Below are 26,774 nucleotides of genomic sequence, written 5' to 3'. Positions count from 1 at the left end.
CTTCGGCTACTTAGGCCGCAGAGTGAGAGTAGTAATCCCATCCTGTGTCGTGGTTCGAATCCGCACAGAATTTCCGGATGTTGATGGTGTCTATACTGGCTTCAGACCGGTACAGGATTGAATCGTGACACATAGCCGGCAACCGCTTCTTCCATGGAAGGCCTGTCGAACTGTGCGCACAAAGGTTCTGGGATGGCAATCGCCTCTACCACCTGGATATATTGTTGGGGGTCACGAAGGACGAAGTCAAAGAGTAGCGCCATCAGCTGGTTGACATAGTCTGTAAATGAGAAATTGTTATTTGTTTTGTCATGTTAAAAAGGTTATTATTTATTCAATTTATTGTATTCCACTGTAAGTGGAAATATTTTTCTATTTATATAGGTCATGTGTGTGCAATAATAAATGTTGATATTTTTACTTACTGAATGTCGCTGGGATTTTCCTTGGTTTTATTGTGTGTCCACCTTTTTTGGCCTTTGGAAAACTCATCTTGTACGCCGGCTCTCCAGAAGCGTTTATGGCTTGCTGGCGATTTGAGTTTTCATTGAAATGCATGGCAGCTAGGTATAGTCTGAAAGGAAAATTTCAATAAGCACAAGCAATATATTTGTAGTTGATCTGAGGTTATCTAATGCAACATAATGAGTTATTTGACAAATCAGGAGTCCATAATTAGTCATTTGTACACAATATAAAATACCTGCAAAGCATTCCTATGTACGAAAAAACCACGTTTTTTGGGGCAAAACGTAAAATCACACTGTGATAGGACTCCAATGAAGACGTTTGATGGTGTGGACTCAATTTGGCGACATCTTTGATGATCCTTGTGTTTAGCAAAACCTTCTCGAGCTGGTGGGCCGGTTTTGAGTCTAAAGTAAAAAAGAAATTGCATTCAGATATTTCATTAGAGTATATTACAGTAGATTAGAATTATTCAAGCAAGTATACATTTGTAAATCACACCAATCTAGAATGAGGACATAAATAAATATGTTGAGTATATATTCATGATGAAAGACAGACAGACATACCAGGTTTAACCCACTTGCTACTATCTCTTGATACACGGTCAGCATGAAGACAACGCGGATAGAGTGGTTCTTCGTCGTGTTCATGTACATTCATCATGTGATTGAGACATGACTTCCACCTAGCAACCCTCTCATCGGCAGACTTCGACGTGGCAGCTGTCCAGTAGAGGTGGTTAGAAATGTGCAGGCGCCACTTTTTTATGACCTTGCAGTCTTTCGCCTGTGCAATTTTGTCAAGCTTCTTAGACAGACCTTGAATTACATAACATAACATAACATTACATAACAGTCGTATGACATACATGACATACAGATAGACAGTACTGCTACATCTACATTTTTTGACATACCAGATTTGCAATTACAGGGCCCCGTTCCATGTACCTGGATAACTGAGTTAGCCGGATAACTTTAGCTGGATAACTGGGTTAGCCGGACTTTCCGGTTTCATGTACGTGGATTTTCCAGATCACCATGCCAACAGATCCAAAAGTTTGAGCCTGCTCGAAAGCAGAGTTCAAGTTCAAGTTAGCCCGATCACGCAGAGCCACGCCCCCGCAAAGAAGTGACAGCTCGTTTCCTGAAACTATTCCCACAGTCTACGATCTGCATTATACCATTCTGAATTACGTTTTTGTGCTCCATTCTTCCAGAGGGGGCTTTTGAAATGTAAAATAGACCCAAAATGCTGATATTAAATTCACTTTGTCCTAAATAATGCACGTTATATATACCGTGGCGACGGTGGCGCTCGCTCGTGCGATGTACACAAAAATGTGGTTATTTTAATTGTAACTGGGATTAAGATGTCTGATGAGATGCGCTGTTTGACGGATTTGAGAAATTGAATGAGCCGTTGACGTCACATGAATGAATGAGGATAAAGAAATAAAACTTCATTCAAAATAAGGAATATTCTAAACACGGGTCTCTCGTTCATTAATGTATAAACAATGAACTTATCCCATCTGGCACAGTGGCCCAGCGGTAGTGCTCAAGCCTGCCAACCTTGCGACCTGGGTTCAAATCCCGGTGTTTCCAATATGATTTTTTTGAATATAATATTAATGATTATACGCCAAAGTAGCCTGGTTTTAAGTTAAAATATTATAAATCTACATGCATTGAGGATGTCATTCTTTATATAGCTCTCAACGTGCACCAAATTGAATTATTCCTATATTGCAAAAAAAAGGAGACGACTAGGGTCTTGAACCCCGGTCGTCCGTGTGAAAGTCAAAAGAACAACCCGTTAGACCACATTGGAGATAAGTTAAAGATTGACTATACATCAATCAATGGGCAAGAGGGCCGTATCGTAATTCTGTATAACAGTTAACTAATTTTTTTCGCTAGCAAGATCTCATTTGATTATTCAATCCAGCAGGCAAGTTTAAAGAAATATAGTCTGATTGATTGAGGTAATGAGGGACTTAGAATTAGCCTATAGATAACGCATTTGGTAGGAGGGGTGGAATTGCTCCCTCCCGATGAGCTGGTTTGCACCTTGCATGGCTGCCTCTGCCGTGAATGTGTGAGTGAATGGGTGGGTGAAAAAAGTGAGGAACAAATTGTAAAGCGCTTTGGATAAAAGCGTTATATAAATGCACCATTTACCATTTACAAACTTGATTGACTGGTTGGAGTACTGCTACATCTATACATTTTTTGACATACCAGATTTGCAATTACAGTACTGGTTGGGTGGGTGGGGGGGGGGGGGGGGGGGTTGGTAGGAGGGGTGGAATTGAATGTGGGATGCCTTTCGACATACCTTTGGCCACGTGCCACACATCGTAGAAGTGTTTGATGTCGTGATCTCTCAGGTACTTTTGGATCTGCGGGTGACGGTCTGTGACAATACAGTCCAAGGTCACGGATTTGGCGTCCAGAAGAGCGAGGCTTCTCCTCAAGCCCTCCAGTTCCATATGGTAGCTGCCTCCCACCTCATTGCTCTGGAACAAGGAAGGGAAGATCAATGAAATAGCCTTTTCAAAATTCCACAATTAACATTTCCTAACCCCCGCTCACACACACAGCCAGCCAGACCACTTCACACCCCGCTCACACACACAGCCAGCCAGACCACTTCACACCTACAGCGATTCAAGATTCAAGACCGAGAGCTTTGTGTTCGTTTGAGCACAATGAAGGGTGCAGTGTCTCTTCAGACTTGTTAATTACCTGAATTAGTTGGACGTCTATGACATGATTGGTGGCGAGTTCCATCACAGAGTAACTTCCGTACTTAGCACTGTGGCCTGTTGAAAATAATAATAACAATTTCAATCAATGTAATGCAATATTAAAAATGTATTCATAAAGTAGGAATTTGTCATTGGGGAGCTTTTTCTAACCTGGACTATCGGCTCGCATGTCACCGCCGATTATCACGCTTTCTTTCTCGCTTAATCTGGCGAGGGTAACGTCTTGGTCCTTGGTCCACAAACTTAGAACAGCAGGTTCCAAGAACTTCTTGGCGTGTTCCCGAAACGCTCTGTACTTTATTGTGGAGACGTGTAACGCATTTAGGACCTAAAAGAATAAATGAATAACGCTTTGTTAATATGCACGTGTGAATCACAAACAAAAACATAATGTATATCTGACTTGTCAATCAAATCAATCAAATCAAATACCTTCTCCATTTGGGTGAAAGATGAGCCAGTGAAAAATACTGCTGCAGAAAGCTGAATATTTCCAGCTGGTGTGATGCCGATGAGAGGCTGACTCGCCCATTTACGGCTGTATTTACAACCGGGGCAAACTTGGGAGACAGCCAAGAAGGTCCCTCGCGTAGTTTTGGTGATATGACATTGAGCATTGCACACCGGACACTGTTGAAATAATTCCAGTAGACTGTCTTCGTAAACGATGTATTTCTGGACCTCATAGATTGGTTTTGACGGTTCCCTGCTCGAGAAAAACACAAATAAATAACACGGCACAACTATATAGCTTTTGTATTTTTACGGGCCATGGAGATGTTTGTAACAACTAACTTACGCTAGAATCGAGGGCTCGCTAATCAAAGAGTCAATGTTGAAAGTGGAATCCTGCGGCGGCTCTGGAACATCGATCGAGCTGTCGGTCACTCCATCGTCATCGTCATCAGACTCCAGTCGTGGTCTTTTACTGGGTCTAAACCCCTTCACAGGTGTTGACGTGGATGGTCCCTGTTGATTAGACCAGTATCCAGTATTTTGTGTCCCCACCGAGACCGACACGACTTTCGCCTGAACACCTATTTACAAAACATAGTTTAGTCAAACAAGGGATTTATTGATAACTTTGCTCACTCACTCACTCACTCACTCACACACTCACACATTGTGACCTGCTCTGGCGTAACAGCAACATGGTCACCACACTAGAGCTAGCATTGTGACCTGTGTAACAACAACATGGTCACCACACTAGAGCTAGCATTGTGACCTGGTGTAACAGCAACATGGTCACCACACTAGAGCTAGCATTATGACCTGTGTAACAACAACATGGTCACCACTAGAGCTAGCATTGTGACCTGTGTAACGCCAACATGGGTCACCACACTAGAGCTAAATTTGATTTGCAAATACAGTACTGTTTGTGATACTGAAGGAGTCAAGAAAAGGGAGTATATACATTTGACTGTATATACTGTATATATACTGTATATTGACAACCATACTGGGTAATTTACATTGGAGGTGGGGGGGGGGGGGGGGGACACTATACAAACAATCCACATTCCTTTACAGCTTTGGGTGAAAGCGGTGGGTGAAGGGGGCCAATCTAAACAATTCTGGGTCACATTATTACACATTATTACATTACATCACACTGAGTTACAAACCTACCTTGACTCTTGACATGCGAACGAAGTGTTTTCATAGAAAGCTGTGTACCAACAGAACGAATCTTTGGGTTGTCTGTCTGGCAACTGAAGTCCCTTGAAGCAGGAGAAAGGCGTACATTGCCGCTGGAACTTGTGGTGGCCTAAGAGTTACCAAATCGTAAATCAATTACAATATAATACAAGCCACTAAATATAACGTTACCTTGTTTACCTCTCACTAGTTGTGTTCTTTTATTTAGAAGTTATGACTAGCTTGCTTCAATAGTTTTCTATAACGTTACTTTATAAAGAGCAGCAGTTACTATAACGTTAGATGGTATTTATGATAACATATCTCACACGACATATCTACTTACTATTTCTTGTGTCGGGTCGCGTATTGAAGGCACAGCTCTTTTGGTTAGCACCAACATGGAGACCACTCCAGCATCAAAAATACCTTGATTGGTGACGTCGTCGGCGGAGAAATGTGCAGTACAAACCCGAGTATTAGACGTTGCAACGGAACTTGGAGGGTCACCAAAAAGGAACTTGTTCCATTGTTGGCGAAGTTCGGCATCAACGGGGAAACTGTGCAAAGACTTCTCGGTAGCTCTACAACCAGGAACATTACATCTGCGGGGTTTGCTGCTCATCGTGAAATTGAGGCGAGTGACGGCAATTTCTGTTTCCAGGTTGTATCGGCTCCAGGTACCAAGAATGGAGGCGGGCATTAGGTAAAACCACACAGCCAATCACATCACCTTGCGCTATAAACAGCGCCCTGTGACGTTGCCCAGCTCGTCAAATCAACATGACCTGATTTACTAGAGGCAAACAGGGGATGGGCTGTAGCTGAGGAATTCGTCAATATAGTATTTAGGCCCAAAAACACATTGATACGAACTCCTATTACTATAATACAATGCTAGAGACTGAAAAATGACATTTATAACGCATAGCCCCTTTAAAACAACCTATTGTCCGTACTACTCTCAAAAGCAAGTGCATCTCAGTTTTGTGGGGTATCCATTTGGAATGGCCTTGATGTAGCAATAAAAACAAGTACTATATACTACACTTCCTTAACAGATCGGCTTGGGAACATTCACTTCTGTTTCAACAATGAAATGTGACCCTACTTTGAGCAGCCTTAAAATCGGACACGCCTTGACTTCCTTGCTGCAAAATCATCAATAATGTCATCATATGAAAGCTTGCTAGACACATCTCTGTTAATACTCATCATAGCCAGGCCATTGAGACGGTCCTGTGACATTGTAGACCTCAAGTATGTTTTAATGAGCTTCAATTTTGAGAAGCTCCTCTCTGCAGAAGCTACAGTCACTGGAGAAGTGGCAGCAATTCTGAGGGCCACCCACATATTTGGGTACATTTCTTTCAGTTTCTTCTCCTGTAAAAAGGATAAAAGTTCCAGGGTGGTCATGTTGGCCTTGGGAAAATCTGGGACATTTTGCATCTCCAATGCAAGTTATTTTCGATCCAGGTCTGACTACTGCGGTCAAGTGAGCCGTCTTTTGCTTTTGCGTGGTCAAGTGAGCCGCTCTTGTTTTTCGAGTGCGCGATTAGTTCCAGGTTTACGGTAATGCATTAAAACAAGCCTGGGACGCTGTTGTAATGAACCGACGTGACTTTTGAACACAGTCTCACAAGTAGATCTTACAGAAATACTTAATATGACATTGAATGCGCATCGAATCAATAGGACGTTTCGTATGTGCAGTATTATTGAACATCGAATCAATAGGACGCGCAGTAAGTATATTCGATCACTAAACTAAAGCTACAGACAATTCCACAGAGGAACACTTCCGGTGAGGATTTCAAAGTAAAGGATGGCATGTGGTTCATTTCTATTATTTCATAAGTAGTTTATTACACTGCCATGTTTGTACTTAATACTTCTCAAGACTACTTGCACAAATAATATTAACTACTTTTACTGTGTACTTTGAGTAATTTGAGTTTCAAAGTCCTTTTTATAGAACAATGAGTATTTTCGACTAACTTTGATGTGGGATAAAAAAAGATTTTCCCATAAGCACTTTATGAAACTGCCATGGTTGTACTTAGTACCTCTTAGACTACTTGTACAAATTATATGAAATATTTTTACTGTGTACTTTTTGAGTAATTTGAGTTTCAAAGTCCTCAGAATCAGCATTTTCGACTAACTTTGATGTGGTATAAAAAAAGATTTTCCCATAAGCACTTTATGAAACTTCCATGGTTGTACTTAGTACCTCTTAGACTACTTGTACAAATTATATGAAATATTTTTACTGTGTACTTTTTGAGTAATTTCAGTTTTAAAGTCCTCAGAATCAGCATTTTCGACTAACTTTGATGTGGGATAAAAAAAGATTTTCCCATAAGCACCTTATGAAACTGCCATGGTTGTACTTAGTACCTCTTAGACTACATGTACAAATTATATGAAATATTTTTACTGTGTACTTTTTGAGTAATTTGAGTTTCAAAGTCCCCAGAATCAGCATTTTCGACTAACTTTGATGTGGGATAAAAAAAGATTTTCCCATAAGCACCTTATGAAACTGCCATGGTTGTACTTAGTACCTCTTAGACTACTTGTACAAATTATATGAAATATTTTTACTGTGTACTTTTTGAGTAATTTCAGTTTCAAAGTCCCCAGAATCAGCATTTTCGACTAACTTTGATGTGGGATAAAAAAAGATTTTCCCATAAGCACCTTATGAAACTGCCATGGTTGTACTTAGTACCTCTTAGACTACTTGTACAAATTATATGAAATATTTTTACTGTGTACTTTTTGAGTAATTTCAGTTTTAAAGTCCTCAGAATCAGCATTTTCGACTAACTTTGATGTGGGATAAAAAAAGATTTTCCCATAAGCACCTTATGAAACTGCCATGGTTGTACTTAGTACCTCTTAGACTACGTGTACAAATTATATGAAATATTTTTACTGTGTACTTTTTGAGTAATTTGAGTTTCAAAGTCCTCAGAATCAGCATTTTCGACTAACTTTGATGTTGGATAAAAACAATTCTTCCCATAAGCACTTTATGAAACTGCCATGGTTGTACTTAGTACCTCTTAGACTACCTGTACAAATTATATGAAATATTTTTACTGTGTACTTTTTGAGTAATTTCAGTTTTAAAGTCCTCAGAATCAGCATTTTCGACTAACTTTGATGTGGGATAAAAAAAGATTTTCCCATAAGCACCTTATGAAACTGCCATGGTTGTACTTAGTACCTCTTAGACTACGTGTACAAATTATATTAAATATTTTTACTGTGTACTTTTTGAGTAATTTGAGTTTCAAAGTCCCCAGAATCAGCATTTTCGACTAACTTTGATGTGGGATAAAAAAAGATTTTCCCATAAGCACCTTATGAAACTGCCATGGTTGTACTTAGTACCTCTTAGACTACTTGCACAAATTATATGAAATATTTTTACTGTGTACTTTTTGAGTAATTTCAGTTTTAAAGTCCCCAGAATCAGCATTTTCGACTAACTTTGATGTGGGATAAAAAAAGATTTTCCCATAAGCACCTTATGAAACTGCCATGGTTGTACTTAGTACCTCTTAGACTACTTGTACAAATTATATGAAATATTTTTACTGTGTACTTTTTGAGTAATTTCAGTTTTAAAGTCCTCAGAATCAGCATTTTCGACTAACTTTGATGTGGGATAAAAAAAGATTTTCCCATAAGCACCTTATGAAACTGCCATGGTTGTACTTAGTACCTCTTAGACTACGTGTACAAATTATATGAAATATTTTTACTGTGTACTTTTTGAGTAATTTCAGTTTTAAAGTCCCCAGAATCAGCATTTTCGACTAACTTTGATGTGGGATAAAAAAAGATTTTCCCATAAGCACCTTATGAAACTGCCATGGTTGGACTTAGTACCTCTTAGACTACCTGTACAAATTATATGAAATATTTTTACTGTGTACTTTTTGAGTAATTTCAGTTTCAAAGTCCCCAGAATCAGCATTTTCGACTAACTTTGATGTGGGATAAAAAAAGATTTTCCCATAAGCACCTTATGAAACTGCCATGGTTGTACTTAGTACCTCTTAGACTACCTGTACAAATTATATGAAATATTTTTACTGTGTACTTTTTGAGTAATTTCAGTTTCAAAGTCCCCAGAATCAGCATTTTCGACTAACTTTGATGTGGGATAAAAAAAGATTTTCCCATAAGCACCTTATGAAACTGCCATGGTTGTACTTAGTACCTCTTAGACTACCTGTACAAATTATATGAAATATTTTTACTGTGTACTTTTTGAGTAATTTCAGTTTCAAAGTCCCCAGAATCAGCATTTTCGACTAACTTTGATGTGGGATAAAAAAAGATTTTCCCATAAGCACCTTATGAAACTGCCATGGTTGTACTTAGTACCTCTTAGACTACTTGTACAAATTATATGAAATATTTTTACTGTGTACTTTTTGAGTAATTTCAGTTTTAAAGTCCCCAGAATCAGCATTTTCGACTAACTTTGATGTGGGATAAAAAAAGATTTTCCCATAAGCACCTTATGAAACTGCCATGGTTGTACTTAGTACCTCTTAGACTACGTGTACAAATTATATGAAATATTTTTACTGTGTACTTTTTGAGTAATTTCAGTTTTAAAGTCCTCAGAATCAGCATTTTCGACTAACTTTGATGTGGGATAAAAAAAGATTTTCCCATAAGCACCTTATGAAACTGCCATGGTTGTACTTAGTACCTCTTAGACTACATGTACAAATTATATGAAATATTTTTACTGTGTACTTTTTGAGTAATTTGAGTTTCAAAGTCCCCAGAATCAGCATTTTCGACTAACTTTGATGTGGGATAAAAAAAGATTTTCCCATAAGCACCTTATGAAACTGCCATGGTTGTACTTAGTACCTCTTAGACTACCTGTACAAATTATATGAAATATTTTTACTGTGTACTTTTTGAGTAATTTCAGTTTCAAAGTCCCCAGAATCAGCATTTTCGACTAACTTTGATGTGGGATAAAAAAAGATTTTCCCATAAGCACCTTATGAAACTGCCATGGTTGTACTTAGTACCTCTTAGACTACTTGTACAAATTATATGAAATATTTTTACTGTGTACTTTTTGAGTAATTTCAGTTTTAAAGTCCCCAGAATCAGCATTTTCGACTAACTTTGATGTGGGATAAAAAAAGATTTTCCCATAAGCACCTTATGAAACTGCCATGGTTGTACTTAGTACCTCTTAGACTACGTGTACAAATTATATGAAATATTTTTACTGTGTACTTTTTGAGTAATTTCAGTTTTAAAGTCCTCAGAATCAGCATTTTCGACTAACTTTGATGTGGGATAAAAAAAGATTTTCCCATAAGCACCTTATGAAACTGCCATGGTTGTACTTAGTACCTCTTAGACTACATGTACAAATTATATGAAATATTTTTACTGTGTACTTTTTGAGTAATTTGAGTTTCAAAGTCCCCAGAATCAGCATTTTCGACTAACTTTGATGTGGGATAAAAAAAGATTTTCCCATAAGCACCTTATGAAACTGCCATGGTTGTACTTAGTACCTCTTAGACTACCTGTACAAATTATATGAAATATTTTTACTGTGTACTTTTTGAGTAATTTCAGTTTCAAAGTCCCCAGAATCAGCATTTTCGACTAACTTTGATGTGGGATAAAAAAAGATTTTCCCATAAGCACCTTATGAAACTGCCATGGTTGTACTTAGTACCTCTTAGACTACTTGTACAAATTATATGAAATATTTTTACTGTGTACTTTTTGAGTAATTTCAGTTTTAAAGTCCTCAGAATCAGCATTTTCGACTAACTTTGATGTGGGATAAAAAAAGATTTTCCCATAAGCACCTTATGAAACTGCCATGGTTGTACTTAGTACCTCTTAGACTACGTGTACAAATTATATGAAATATTTTTACTGTGTACTTTTTGAGTAATTTGAGTTTCAAAGTCCCCAGAATCAGCATTTTCGACTAACTTTGATGTGGGATAAAAAAAGATTTTCCCATAAGCACCTTATGAAACTGCCATGGTTGTACTTAGTACCTCTTAGACTACCTGTACAAATTATATGAAATATTTTTACTGTGTACTTTTTGAGTAATTTCAGTTTTAAAGTCCTCAGAATCAGCATTTTCGACTAACTTTGATGTGGGATAAAAAAAGATTTTCCCATAAGCACCTTATGAAACTGCCATGGTTGTACTTAGTACCTCTTAGACTACCTGTACAAATTATATGAAATATTTTTACTGTGTACTTTTTGAGTAATTTCAGTTTTAAAGTCCCCAGAATCAGCATTTTCGACTAACTTTGATGTGGGATAAAAAAAGATTTTCCCATAAGCACCTTATGAAACTGCCATGGTTGTACTTAGTACCTCTTAGACTACTTGTACAAATTATATGAAATATTTTTACTGTGTACTTTTTGAGTAATTTCAGTTTTAAAGTCCTCAGAATCAGCATTTTCGACTAACTTTGATGTGGGATAAAAAAAGATTTTCCCATAAGCACCTTATGAAACTGCCATGGTTGTACTTAGTACCTCTTAGACTACCTGTACAAATTATATGAAATATTTTTACTGTGTACTTTTTGAGTAATTTCAGTTTCAAAGTCCCCAGAATCAGCATTTTCGACTAACTTTGATGTGGGATAAAAAAAGATTTTCCCATAAGCACCTTATGAAACTGCCATGGTTGTACTTAGTACCTCTTAGACTACTTGTACAAATTATATGAAATATTTTTACTGTGTACTTTTTGAGTAATTTCAGTTTTAAAGTCCTCAGAATCAGCATTTTCGACTAACTTTGATGTGGGATAAAAAAAGATTTTCCCATAAGCACCTTATGAAACTGCCATGGTTGTACTTAGTACCTCTTAGACTACGTGTACAAATTATATGAAATATTTTTACTGTGTACTTTTTGAGTAATTTGAGTTTCAAAGTCCTCAGAATCAGCATTTTCGACTAACTTTGATGTGGGATAAAAAAAGATTTTCCCATAAGCACCTTATGAAACTGCCATGGTTGTACTTAGTACCTCTTAGACTACCTGTACAAATTATATGAAATATTTTTACTGTGTACTTTTTGAGTAATTTCAGTTTCAAAGTCCCCAGAATCAGCATTTGACTAACTTTGATGTGGGATAAAAAAAGATTTTCCCATAAGCACCTTATGAAACTGCCATGGTTGTACTTAGTACCTCTTAGACTACTTGTACAAATTATATGAAATATTTTTACTGTGTACTTTTTGAGTAATTTCAGTTTTAAAGTCCTCAGAATCAGCATTTTCGACTAACTTTGATGTGGGATAAAAAAAGATTTTCCCATAAGCACCTTATGAAACTGCCATGGTTGTACTTAGTACCTCTTAGACTACATGTACAAATTATATGAAATATTTTTACTGTGTACTTTTTGAGTAATTTCAGTTTTAAAGTCCTCAGAATCAGCATTTTCGACTAACTTTGATGTGGGATAAAAAAAGATTTTCCCATAAGCACCTTATGAAACTGCCATGGTTGTACTTAGTACCTCTTAGACTACCTGTACAAATTATATGAAATATTTTTACTGTGTACTTTTTGAGTAATTTCAGTTTCAAAGTCCCCAGAATCAGCATTTTCGACTAACTAATTTGTGCAAGTAGTCTAAGAGGTACTAAGTACAACCATGGCAGTTTCATAAGGTGCTTATGGGAAAATCTTTTTTTATCCCACATCAAAGTTAGTCGAAAATGCTGATTCTGGGGACTTTAAAACTGAAATTACTCAAAAAGTACACAGTAAAAATATTTCATATAATTTGTGCAAGTAGTCTAAGAGGTACTAAGTACAACCATGGCAGTTTCATAAGGTGCTTATGGGAAAATCTTTTTTTATCCCACATCAAAGTTAGTCGAAAATGCTGATTCTGGGGACTTTGAAACTCAAATTACTCAAAAAGTACACAGTAAAAATATTTCATATAATTTGTACATGTAGTCTAAGAGGTACTAAGTACAACCATGGCAGTTTCATAAGGTGCTTATGGGAAAATCTTTTTTTATCCCACATCAAAGTTAGTCGAAAATGCTGATTCTGGGGACTTTGAAACTGAAATTACTCAAAAAGTACACAGTAAAAATATTTCATATAATTTGTACAGGTAGTCTAAGAGGTACTAAGTACAACCATGGCAGTTTCATAAGGTGCTTATGGGAAAATCTTTTTTTATCCCACATCAAAGTTAGTCGAAAATGCTGATTCTGGGGACTTTAAAACTGAAATTACTCAAAAAGTACACAGTAAAAATATTTCATATAATTTGTACAAGTAGTCTAAGAGGTACTAAGTACAACCATGGCAGTTTCATAAGGTGCTTATGGGAAAATCTTTTTTTATCCCACATCAAAGTTAGTCGAAAATGCTGATTCTGGGGACTTTAAAACTGAAATTACTCAAAAAGTACACAGTAAAAATATTTCATATAATTTGTGCAAGTAGTCTAAGAGGTACTAAGTACAACCATGGCAGTTTCATAAGGTGCTTATGGGAAAATCTTTTTTTATCCCACATCAAAGTTAGTCGAAAATGCTGATTCTGGGGACTTTAAAACTGAAATTACTCAAAAAGTACACAGTAAAAATATTTCATATAATTTGTGCAAGTAGTCTAAGAGGTACTAAGTACAACCATGGCAGTTTCATAAGGTGCTTATGGGAAAATCTTTTTTTATCCCACATCAAAGTTAGTCGAAAATGCTGATTCTGGGGACTTTGAAACTCAAATTACTCAAAAAGTACACAGTAAAAATATTTCATATAATTTGTACACGTAGTCTAAGAGGTACTAAGTACAACCATGGCAGTTTCATAAGGTGCTTATGGGAAAATCTTTTTTTATCCCACATCAAAGTTAGTCGAAAATGCTGATTCTGAGGACTTTAAAACTGAAATTACTCAAAAAGTACACAGTAAAAATATTTCATATAATTTGTACAAGTAGTCTAAGAGGTACTAAGTACAACCATGGCAGTTTCATAAGGTGCTTATGGGAAAATCTTTTTTTATCCCACATCAAAGTTAGTCGAAAATGCTGATTCTGGGGACTTTAAAACTGAAATTACTCAAAAAGTACACAGTAAAAATATTTCATATAATTTGTGCAAGTAGTCTAAGAGGTACTAAGTACAACCATGGCAGTTTCATAAGGTGCTTATGGGAAAATCTTTTTTTATCCCACATCAAAGTTAGTCGAAAATGCTGATTCTGGGGACTTTAAAACTGAAATTACTCAAAAAGTACACAGTAAAAATATTTCATATAATTTGTGCAAGTAGTCTAAGAGGTACTAAGTACAACCATGGCAGTTTCATAAGGTGCTTATGGGAAAATCTTTTTTTATCCCACATCAAAGTTAGTCGAAAATGCTGATTCTGGGGACTTTGAAACTCAAATTACTCAAAAAGTACACAGTAAAAATATTTCATATAATTTGTACACGTAGTCTAAGAGGTACTAAGTACAACCATGGCAGTTTCATAAGGTGCTTATGGGAAAATCTTTTTTTATCCCACATCAAAGTTAGTCGAAAATGCTGATTCTGAGGACTTTAAAACTGAAATTACTCAAAAAGTACACAGTAAAAATATTTCATATAATTTGTACAAGTAGTCTAAGAGGTACTAAGTACAACCATGGCAGTTTCATAAGGTGCTTATGGGAAAATCTTTTTTTATCCCACATCAAAGTTAGTCGAAAATGCTGATTCTGGGGACTTTGAAACTCAAATTACTCAAAAAGTACACAGTAAAAATATTTCATATAATTTGTACACGTAGTCTAAGAGGTACTAAGTACAACCATGGCAGTTTCATAAGGTGCTTATGGGAAAATCTTTTTTTATCCCACATCAAAGTTAGTCGAAAATGCTGATTCTGAGGACTTTAAAACTGAAATTACTCAAAAAGTACACAGTAAAAATATTTCATATAATTTGTACAAGTAGTCTAAGAGGTACTAAGTACAACCATGGCAGTTTCATAAGGTGCTTATGGGAAAATCTTTTTTTATCCCACATCAAAGTTAGTCGAAAATGCTGATTCTGGGGACTTTAAAACTGAAATTACTCAAAAAGTACACAGTAAAAATATTTCATATAATTTGTACAGGTAGTCTAAGAGGTACTAAGTACAACCATGGCAGTTTCATAAGGTGCTTATGGGAAAATCTTTTTTTATCCCACATCAAAGTTAGTCGAAAATGCTGATTCTGAGGACTTTAAAACTGAAATTACTCAAAAAGTACACAGTAAAAATATTTCATATAATTTGTACAGGTAGTCTAAGAGGTACTAAGTACAACCATGGCAGTTTCATAAGGTGCTTATGGGAAAATCTTTTTTTATCCCACATCAAAGTTAGTCGAAAATGCTGATTCTGGGGACTTTGAAACTCAAATTACTCAAAAAGTACACAGTAAAAATATTTCATATAATTTGTACACGTAGTCTAAGAGGTACTAAGTACAACCATGGCAGTTTCATAAGGTGCTTATGGGAAAATCTTTTTTTATCCCACATCAAAGTTAGTCGAAAATGCTGATTCTGGGGACTTTAAAACTGAAATTACTCAAAAAGTACACAGTAAAAATATTTCATATAATTTGTACAAGTAGTCTAAGAGGTACTAAGTACAACCATGGCAGTTTCATAAGGTGCTTATGGGAAAATCTTTTTTTATCCCACATCAAAGTTAGTCGAAAATGCTGATTCTGGGGACTTTAAAACTGAAATTACTCAAAAAGTACACAGTAAAAATATTTCATATAATTTGTGCAAGTAGTCTAAGAGGTACTAAGTACAACCATGGCAGTTTCATAAGGTGCTTATGGGAAAATCTTTTTTTATCCCACATCAAAGTTAGTCGAAAATGCTGATTCTGGGGACTTTGAAACTCAAATTACTCAAAAAGTACACAGTAAAAATATTTCATATAATTTGTACACGTAGTCTAAGAGGTACTAAGTACAACCATGGCAGTTTCATAAGGTGCTTATGGGAAAATCTTTTTTTATCCCACATCAAAGTTAGTCGAAAATGCTGATTCTGAGGACTTTAAAACTGAAATTACTCAAAAAGTACACAGTAAAAATATTTCATATAATTTGTACAAGTAGTCTAAGAGGTACTAAGTACAACCATGGCAGTTTCATAAGGTGCTTATGGGAAAATCTTTTTTTATCCCACATCAAAGTTAGTCGAAAATGCTGATTCTGGGGACTTTAAAACTGAAATTACTCAAAAAGTACACAGTAAAAATATTTCATATAATTTGTACAGGTAGTCTAAGAGGTACTAAGTACAACCATGGCAGTTTCATAAGGTGCTTATGGGAAAATCTTTTTTTATCCCACATCAAAGTTAGTCGAAAATGCTGATTCTGAGGACTTTAAAACTGAAATTACTCAAAAAGTACACAGTAAAAATATTTCATATAATTTGTACACGTAGTCTAAGAGGTACTAAGTACAACCATGGCAGTTTCATAAGGTGCTTATGGGAAAATCTTTTTTTATCCCACATCAAAGTTAGTCGAAAATGCTGATTCTGGGGACTTTAAAACTGAAATTACTCAAAAAGTACACAGTAAAAATATTTCATATAATTTGTACAAGTAGTCTAAGAGGTACTAAGTACAACCATGGCAGTTTCATAAGGTGCTTATGGGAAAATCTTTTTTTATCCCACATCAAAGTTAGTCGAAAATGCTGATTCTGGGGACTTTAAAACTGAAATTACTCAAAAAGTACACAGTAAAAATATTTCATATAATTTGTGCAAGTAGTCTAAGAGGTACTAAGTACAACCATGGCAGTTTCATAAGGTGCTTATGGGAAAATCTTTTTTTATCCCACATCAAAGTTAGTCGAAAATGCTGATTCTGGGGACTTTAAAACTGAAATTACTCAAAAAGTACACAGTAAAAATATTTCATATAATTTGTGCAAGTAGTCTAAGAGGTACTAAGTACAACCATGGCAGTTTCATAAGGTGCTTATGGGAAAATCTTTTTTTATCCCACATCAAAGTTAGTCGAAAATGCTGATTCTGGGGACTTTGAAACTCAAATTACTCAAAAAGTACACAGTAAAAATATTTCATATAATTTGTACATGTAGTCTAAGAGGTACTAAGTACAACCATGGCAGTTTCATAAGGTGCTTATGGGAAAATCTTTTTTTATCCCACATCAAAGTTAGTCGAAAATGCTGATTCTGGGGACTTTGAAACTGAAATTACTCAAAAAGTACACAGTAAAAATATTTCATATAATTTGTACAGGTAGTCTAAGAGGTACTAAGTACAACCATGGCAGTTTCATAAGGTGCTTATGGGAAAATCTTTTTTTATCCCACATCAAAGTTAGTCGAAAATACTCATTGTTCTATAAAAAGGACTTTGAAACTCAAATTACTCAAAGTACACAGTAAAAGTAGTTAATATTATTTGTGCAAGTAGTCTTGAGAAGTATTAAGTACAAACATGGCAGTGTAATAAACTACTTATGAAATAATAGAAATGAACCACATGCCATCCTTTACTTTGAAATCCTTACCGGAAGTGTTCCTCTGTGGAATTGTCTGTAGCTTTTGTTTAGTGGTCGAATATACTGCGCGTCCTATTGATTCGATGTTCAATAATACTGCACATACGAAACGTCCTATTGATTAGACTAAACGTCCTATTGATTCGATGCGCATTCAATGTCATATTAAGTATTTCTGTAAGATCTACTTGCGAGACTGTGTTCAAAAGTCACGTCGGTTCATTACAACAGCCTCCCAGGGTTGTTTGAATGCATTACCGTAAACCTGGAACTAATCGCGCACTCGAAAAACAAGAGCGGCTCACTTGACCACGCAAAAGCAAAAGACGGCTCACTTGACCGCAGTGTCTGACTGGCCATTGCAGGTGAGGGAGTTACTTAGTGCTGCACACTGCAGTTTCTGCTCCTCAGTGGAAAGCTTAGGGAAGTTGATAAGCACCCCAAACTTGCTCTCAACTTCACTTAAGGTCGGAAATCGCTCATGCAGTGATTCAATGGAGACATCCACAACCTGGTTGAAGAAGGAAGCTTCCATTTGTTTCAGTGCATCACTGAAGGGCTCATCAGGAGACTCGTAGGAGAATTGCTGTTTTGTTTTTCTCAGCCTCTTCTGCTTCAGCACAGCCTCCACATTCATCTCCTCACAGAGGTCTCTGGCAGTGGCTTGAGCAGAAGCAAATCCGGTGCTTCTGTAGCTGATCTAGACGCTTCATATCTGATACCAGCCTGATATCTGATACTAGCCTTGTACCAGCCTGATATCTGATACTAGCCTCTACGCCTGTGTACATCACACAGCCTGAAACACACTCCTACACAGAGCTGCCTGTACATCACACCGCCGCCTCTACGCCTGTATGTGTTTACTATTCTGGAAATTATAGATATTTTAGTTGATGAAATATTTTTTCATTTGAGTGTCACAGTATGATCTCGATCTCCAAAATAAGAGATGTGGGAAAAAAAGAAAAAGAAAAAAAGAAAAATAATAATAATTAAAAGAAAATTGGGGCGCCCTCTCCAGCCATTGAATGAATGAATGAATGAATGAATGAATGAATGACTTTATTTGACAATAAAAAATAAACATGTGACAGAAGAGCACAGTCATGATATACTGCCAAGCAGGGCCGCCTGGGAGAAATGCGAGGCCCTGTGCGAGATTTAAATGTGAGGCCCCCCCCCCCCCCCCCCCCTAAAAGATAAAAAAAAAAAATTCATGCAGTCAACATATTCTTAAATAATAGCGCTGCCCGAGGCTGGGCATGATACAGTCAACATATAGCAAGAGAGAGAGCGAGAGAGAGCTCCCGTTCTACAGTCACATTGGAAAGAAACAACCCAAAACCAGAGCAAATTGAAATACTATTTGGCCCTAAACAGAGAGTACACAGTGGCAGAATACCTGAGCACTGTGACTGACCCAATACTAAGAAGATCCATGACTAGGTACAGACTCAGCGAGCACAGCCTAGCCATCGAGAAAGGCCGCCATAGGCAGACCTGGCTCCCAAGCGAAGACAGACCCACTGCACACAAGATGCTGTGGAAACCGAGCTCCACTTCTTAACAACCTGCCCACTATACCAAGACATATACTCAGGGTGCGATCCACGAGGGGAGCCCGGACCGCTATAGCTCCCCTAGATCAGACATCAGCTCCCCTGCAAACTTGATTTGCGATTTTTTGGGGGGTCTCTAAATTACTATTATATATTATTCACTGACAGTGAAGCTGACAGAGCAGCAGGAGGCGGGAATCGGATCATCTACAGGCGCAATTACACCTGCGGCTGGTGCTGCTCCGGTGGCCGTGGGGACTATTATTAGTTAAATATAAATCATTGTTTTGAGATTCACGTCACTCACAGTGGTGACTGTGGTGGGCGTTAGCGTCACTGCAGGCAGCCAATGTATCGATTCGTCGCAGCCAATGTAAATGCAGCAAGCAAATAAATGTAGCCTATTAGGGTCTTCAAATATGATATGAAATATGGGCGCGTTTCCTAGTGGTCGAAGCAAGCTCAGTGACTCGTCAGTCGAGAAAATAATGCTTGGGACCAGGAGTATTTCATATTGTTAGTAAGTCAGGAGTCTGAGAGATAATCATCTCTATCTAACTAAATAGATACTTTTTTTTATCATGGAATGTGCTGTGGAAGCCCCGTCCAGACGGCCGGACGGTAAGTGAGTTGTCTACTCTAACTCTACTCTACCTACTACAGGCTACAGACTAGTAACGTCTGCGATTACACAGTCCGACTCCTGAGCACTCCTCGCTGAGAGGCGCGCCGCGCACCCCCCCCCCCCCCCCCCCGACGCGGCTCACCCAAAGATCATGCTATGGGTCGCACACTGCATATACTTCCCACAAATTGCAAACACCCAAAGAGACTTTGAAAACATGGACAATAACTCAAAACTCCCATACCTACTGGGAGAAATACAAGAATGTGAAATAAAGCCCATTTGAATTGAAGAGAGAGAGATAGATAAAGCATGTCTGTGTGTGTTAGAAAGAGAGAGATAGAGAGAGAGCATGTCTGTTTGTGTGTGTGTGTTAGAGAGAGAGCATGTATATGTGTGTTAGAAAGAGAGAGAAATATAGAGAGAGAGCATGTCATTTTGTGTGTTAGAGAGAGATATAGAGCATGTCTGTGTGTGTTAGAAAGAGAGAGAGAGAGCATGTGTGTTTGTGTGTTAGAGAGAGAGAGAGCATGTCTGTGTGTGTGTGTGTTAGAGAGAGAGCATGTATGAGAGAGATAAGCAAGACAGCTAAGATGAGCCCCTAAAGGATATTCAACTTTTAATGGAAGAACAAAACAGAAGGAAAAGATAACTTCACAAAGGCAACATGAATATACAAAGATCCAAAAGGACAAAGATCAACACTTAAATCCAAAGAGAAGAGGGTCTATACCAGAGAAAACAAAGTAGCAAGGAGCCAACGGCCGACATCAGCTAAATAGGCTAACTGCAAATAGAGTAGCCAGGTACTGACACCAGGTACACACCGTTAGCTACAACAGCTAGCCGGCCCGTTTGGCTCAATATAACGTTAGCTACGTTAGCTAGCCGGCCCGCTTGGCTCAATATAACATTAGCTACAACAGCTAGCTGGCCCGTTTGGCTCAATATAACGTTAGCTACGTTAGCTAGCCAGCCCGCTTTAGCTCAATATAACATTAGCTACAACAGCTAGCCGGCCCGTTTGGCTCAATATAACGTTAACTACATTAGCTAGCCGGCCCGCTTGGCTCAACATAACGTTAGCCAACATAACGTTAGCCTTAGCCACGATAGCTAGTCGGCCCGAGAGAGAGAGAGAGAGAGATATATCCACGGCGGGAATAGAATAGAGTGCATTCAAAACTCACCAAACGTCCAAGAGGATGGAGACAACCGCGTGGAGTTGACGAAGTTCATCTGCCGAATGACAGTCCTCTTCATCTTGGCATAACAATGCTGCACGCGCTCTCTCTAGGTTAGCTAACGCTAGTTAGCCTTTAGTTAAGCTAGCTACTAGCCGACATGGGCTATCCCGACTGAACCACACGTTAGCACTCGATATTATAACGTAGCTAAAGCTAACTAGCTGTCCCTGCCTTTAGCTAAGCCGACATGGCTAGCCTGACTGAACTGTCTTACATGCAACAACTTTCATCTTCAGTCCATCTGCCGAATGACCGTCCTCTTCGTCTTGGCTGGCATAAGCATAACCTCCAATGCTGCACGCGCAAAATAGTCAAACGCAGCTGACGCACGCCGGCCGACGCTAGTTAGCCTTTAGTTAAGCTAGCTACTAGCCGACATGGGCTATCCCGACTGAACCACACGTTAGCACTCGATATTATAACGTAGCTAAAGCTAACTAGCTGTCCCTGCCTTTAGCTAAGCCGACATGGCTAGCCTGACTGAACTGTCTTACATGCAACAACTTTCATCTTCAGTCCATCTGCCGAATGACCGTCCTCTTCGTCTTGGCTGGCATAAGCATAACCTCCAATGCTGCATGCGCAAAATAGTCAAACGCAGCTGACGCACGCCGGCCGACTGTACACATGTAACCCCTCCCTTCGTTGAAACCAATAGTATGTCTGCTGCAGAGCCCCAGAGCTCCAATAGTGAGTATGTCTGCTGCAGAGCCGCAGAGCCAGGAACAAGTCAGACACATTCTACAAACGTGTCTAATGTGAAATATATAAGCATATAAGCAAAACTAGATTTTAGGTCTGTGATGAAAAAGGGCCTCGCGGGAAGGGGGGCCTCGCAAAAAAAATAAAAAAAAATAATAAAAAATTATAAAAAATTATAAAAAATAATATTTTTTTTTTTTTTTTTTTTTTTTTTTTGCGAGGCCCCCCTTCCCGCGAGGCCCTGTGCGACCGCACTGCTCGCACACCCCCTGAGGCGGCCCTGCTGCCAAGGATAAAACACAAAAAAGCTCAGAGCTTATTTCCATTGTGGTCCTTGTAGGGGGGAGGGGGAGTGTGATGCTAAAATACATGCATCAAACAAAACATGACATCACAACACATCACATATACCATTTAACATTTATATACATACAGACTCATACAACATGCAAGGGTGCCTTAAGCTAAGTGACTAGGTCTGGTCAAGTATAGTCCCTTTTGAGCCATGTCTTCAGGCTGGACTTGAATCTAACGGCATTGTCTATGATTTTCAGTTCACTGGGCAGACTATTCCAATAGACAGCTGCTGAATACAGGAAAGACTCATTCCCCATACAGCTCCTGAATCTGACTGGCACAAAGTCAGTTGAGCTGCGCCTAGTTTGGTATGCATGGGTGTCTCTGATTCGGTTAAAGTAATTGTTAAAGTACACTACCCCGTGCACTATTCTGTGAACTAGGCACATCCCTATCTGATTTACTCTGTCTTCCACCTTAAGCCATCTCATGATCTCAAAGTGAGATGGGTCAAGGTGGGTTCGGGCAGGTAGCCTTAGTATTACCCTGATTAGCTTGTTTTGTGATGTCTGTAGTTTTATTTTCTGACTTTTGGGGGCACTGTTGTACCAGGAGCCACACGCATAGTCATAGTGACACTGTATGAGAGCTCCAGCAAGAATCTTCATCGCTGACTGATCTAAAAAATGAGAGATTCTGGCTAGGTATCTAGTCCTGTAATTTATCTTTGTAAGTGCTTGGTGAGCCATGCTTTCCCCTGATAAGCTGTTTTCCAGGACGCAACCGAGATATTTCACTGATGTTTTGTCTGTGAGAACAGTATCTCCTATTCTAATGTTAAAACCTGGCGATTTTCTGAGCCTGACCGTTGACCCGAATAGGATGGACTCAGTCTTCCCCACGTGGAGGGACAGCTTGTTGTGGCCTAGCCAGTCGCTAACCTTCTCTAGTTCTGCACTCAATGTCTGCTCAACCACTTGTTTGTCTTTGTGAGACACTAATAAGGCGGAGTCATCTGCGTATAAAAAAAGGTCACATGAGCAAGCTGCTTTCAGGTCATTTATATACAGCAGAAAGAGGAGCGGACCCAAAACACTCCCTTGCGGGACCCCGCACTCTACTGTCCGAGGATTGGAGAGTACTCCGTTAATATCTACCACCTGTTGTCTCCCTGTTAGGTAGGAACCAATCAATTTCTGAGCTGCCTCATTAAAGCCTAGGGCCCTAAGCTTCATTAACAGGATGTTGTGATCCACTGAATCAAATGCCTTCTGGAGGTCTAACATTACCATTCCACAGAACTTTCCCTCATCTACCTCTTTCCGGATGTAATCTGTGAGGAACAGCAGGCAGGTGTCAGTGGAGTGGGACCTCCTGAAACCAGATTGGTATTTGTACATGATGTTATTAGTGGAGAAATACCCATCTATTTGCTCATATACTAGCCTCTCAATGGTTTTTGATAGAACGGCCAGGATGGAAATGGGTCTGTAGTTACCCGGTTCCAATTTCTTTCCCTTTTTGTGGAGAGGAATAACTCTTGCCGATTTCATTTCGCTTGGAAATGTTCCTGTGTCAATGGCTAGGTTGGTAATGTGAGCTACATATGGGGCAATGATTTCTGCCGCATCCTGCAAAAATGTACCAGGGATGTTGTCTAATCCAGTAGCCCTTGAGGTGTCAAGTTTTTTAAGCTTTTCCTGGACCTCCATCTCAGTCACTTTCCTAAAGGAAAAAGCATTTGCTTTAACCCCCTGATCTAGGTAGAATTTATGGACTTCACTCTCTATGTTGTTGCCAGTTTTAGCTGGTATCTTTTCAGATATCGTTTTTGCAATGGATGTAAAATAGCTATTCAGACAGTCTGCCACCTCTGATTTGTCTGCTGAAATGTTGTCCTCAATTTCTAAACTGATATTGCCCGATTTAGTCTTTAATTTCTTACTGTATCCTACCTCTTTAAGTGTCCTCCAGAGTTTCCTTGAGTTGTTCCTATACTCTGTTATTTTTTCATTAAAAAAACCCTTTGCGCCCTAGGCGATCGCCTAGCTCGCCTATGCATAGAAACGGCCCTGCCTCCAAGAACTCATGCATTACCCTCTCTCGCCTCATGCACTTGGCTCTCCCGATGGCTTTTTTGCCAAGACAAACAATGATGATCCTCCTCTATATACTGATGATCCTCCTCTACCATGTCAGCATGACCTACCTCTCTATATACTGATGGTCCTCCTCTACCATGTTAGCATGACCAACCTCGCTATATACTGATGATCCTCCTTCAAGGATTAAGAAAAAACAGGTGGCGAAAAAATATCCAGACCATGCAGATAAACGTATGTTTCCATCTAGACTATAGAGGTTTATACTTTATTATCTACAGATGGTGAGTTAAAGTGTTGTGTTTATTCATAGTTAAAGACAGTAGAGGTTGAGTACTTTATTATCTAAAGATGGTGAGTTAGAGTGTTGTGTTCATTCCTAATTCAAGTACTTTCTTGTGATTTAAAAGGATCGGGCAAAAATGGGGCTAGTTTAAATTTTTTTTTTAACGATTGCATACCCAAAGTAACTTGCGATTTATTATACTTTATACTTATAGCACATGCATATGTCTGTTCTCTTTTGAAAGGTAACATTCTGAAGTTTCTTACACAATAAAGAAAAAAATCACTTTGAGTGCTAATGAAATAGAGTAACAGAGGTTTGAACACAGTGAAGTAAAAGTTTTGTGTACTCACATTTTTAAATTTTTTTTAAAAATCTTCCCCCCCCTTCTTTTTCCGTTTTTCTCCCCTCCCAATGTTAGTCGTTATGCCAATTCCCAATCTCCTTCCTGGTCGTTGCACACTCTATCCCCTACCATCGGTCTGGGAGGGCGGAGACTATCACATGCTTCCTCCGACACATGTGTACCCAGCCCACCACTTCTTTTCACCTGGCAGCGCGGACTCTCACTGGGAGAGTGTAACGTGTGGAAGGTCACACTACCTCCCTCCAGATCCTTCCCTCGCTGTGCAGGCGCCCCGACCGAACTGTAGGAGTCGCTGTTTACAACGACCCGGACCCACCCACCGGCTTCCCTCCCGCTGACTCTGCCAATTGAACCAGTATGACGGCCGGCCAAGCCGGAGGCAACGCTGACAGCCGGATTCTATACCAGTGTCTCTCGCGTTGGTGACAAGCACTTAGTCCGCTGCACGACCCAGCCGCCCACATTTCTTTTTACTGGTTGCCAGATGGCTGTTTTTAAGTTCCAGCTGAGAGGTAGGAGATGGAAAACATAATGGCTCCATAGCCTGAAGTCTTATGTAGTACAAATCCCACGGAAAATGAATGTTTTACAAAGGTATTTGTAATGTGTGTACCAGTAAAAATTGGGCATGATTATCCAAAATCGTCATCCACTCCCATTTGTTTAAAAGCTCAATGGATTTCTTTGTCTTCTTGTGTTACCTTCCCCCACTCTGAGTGCCCATCTGGGATCGATTTTGTAGCAGACGCTCCTTGGCTATAACGGTGGTCAATCATTTTCGCCATCAGCGGTGACTGGTCAGTTCAGGACCGTGCACAACCAGACGTGGTCACTCGTCCGCACGGCTTGTCAAATGACGCTTGCCGGATATTTCATCTTGTAACGCAAGAATGGAATCACGCAATAGGTTGAGTGTGTTGCCGATCAAAAGGCGGCAATTTAAACTTTCCAACAATGTATTGGTTGATCGGCGAAAACGCAGGCCCGAGCCGACAGACGAGAGCAAAGTGCAGCGGCGTGTGTGCGCGAGTGCGTGATGGCGTGAGTCCAATCCTCCGAAAAATTATAATAAATTCCCATTCAATATTATATACAGTATATCATATAATATATTGAATATTCCCATTCGACCTTGAACCTTGGAATCACTACTGTGGCCATGTTTATAATTATGATGTGTATTTATTATTATTATTACTATTACTATTGTTTTATTGCACAATCGAAGCTGGCATGGCCAACCGCATTTCACTGTATGCCCTGGTATGTATGTGTTGAATACAACTCTTGAATCTTGAATCTTGCATCTTTATAATTATGATGTGTATGTTATGTGGCAGGGCTTGTTCTCCGTGGTCCAGAAGCTTAAAGGAGGTAAAGACGCAGAGCTGAGGATAGTGCTGCTGGGGCTGGACAACGCCGGGAAGACCACGTTGCTGAAACAACTGGCCTCCGAAGAACTCAACACCATCACGCCCACACAGGTAACATGAACTCAACACCATCACGCCCACACAGGTAACACAAACTCAACACCATCATGCCCACACAGGTAACATGAACTCAACACCATCACGCCCACACAGGTAACACAAACTCAACACGATCACGCCCACACAGGTAACAACCCTCTCGTGAAAGACTTAGCACCCTGACTCATTTTCACTCAGCAATGCCCTGCTTTGCTGCCTTCCACACGTGTTCATGCCTGCCAGCTGCCCGGGACAGGTCCACTGATCTGGGCTAAGAATAGAGACAGGGCCATGAGTCTAATCCATCAAGTCAGAGATTAACCATCTGACCCCGGGAGGGGAGGAGGTAGGAGAAGAAGAACAGAGGCGAGGAGGAGTAGGGTGTTGTGACTCTCAACTGGTTATGACGACAAGGAACCCACATGTACATTTTGTCACTTGCTCGTGACTTTACACTTCTAGTCCAACATTATTTAGTTCAACATTATTTAGTTAAATTATTTCTCAAAGTTCTGTTACTTCAATTATTTCTCAAATACATTTGACTACAGGTAAATTATTTCTCAAATACATTTTACTACAGGTCAAAAAGTTGTGTT

The 26,774-nt window shown here is 39.0% G+C and overlaps 1 protein-coding gene across 1 annotated transcript in view; it reads left to right on the top strand.

Annotated features, from left to right (window-relative positions):
- LOC311246452 (ADP-ribosylation factor-like protein 3) overlaps window positions 1-26,774 on the top strand; it is a gene marked incomplete at both ends in the record, with an annotated part of 74,129 nt that overhangs the window by 16,282 nt on the left and 31,073 nt on the right. The window contains one exon of the mRNA XM_084336606.1: window positions 26,044-26,187. Coding sequence (XP_084192732.1) covers window positions 26,044-26,187 — 144 coding nt within the window. The remainder of the gene's footprint in view (window positions 1-26,043; window positions 26,188-26,774) is intronic.

This window comes from Notolepis coatsorum (assembly GCF_963971535.1).
Source record: "Notolepis coatsorum genome assembly, chromosome: 19".
Classification (NCBI taxonomy): domain Eukaryota; kingdom Metazoa; phylum Chordata; class Actinopteri; order Aulopiformes; family Paralepididae; genus Notolepis; species Notolepis coatsorum.
Note: the sequence above shows the minus strand (reverse complement) of the source record. Positions and strands in the feature narration are given on the sequence as shown.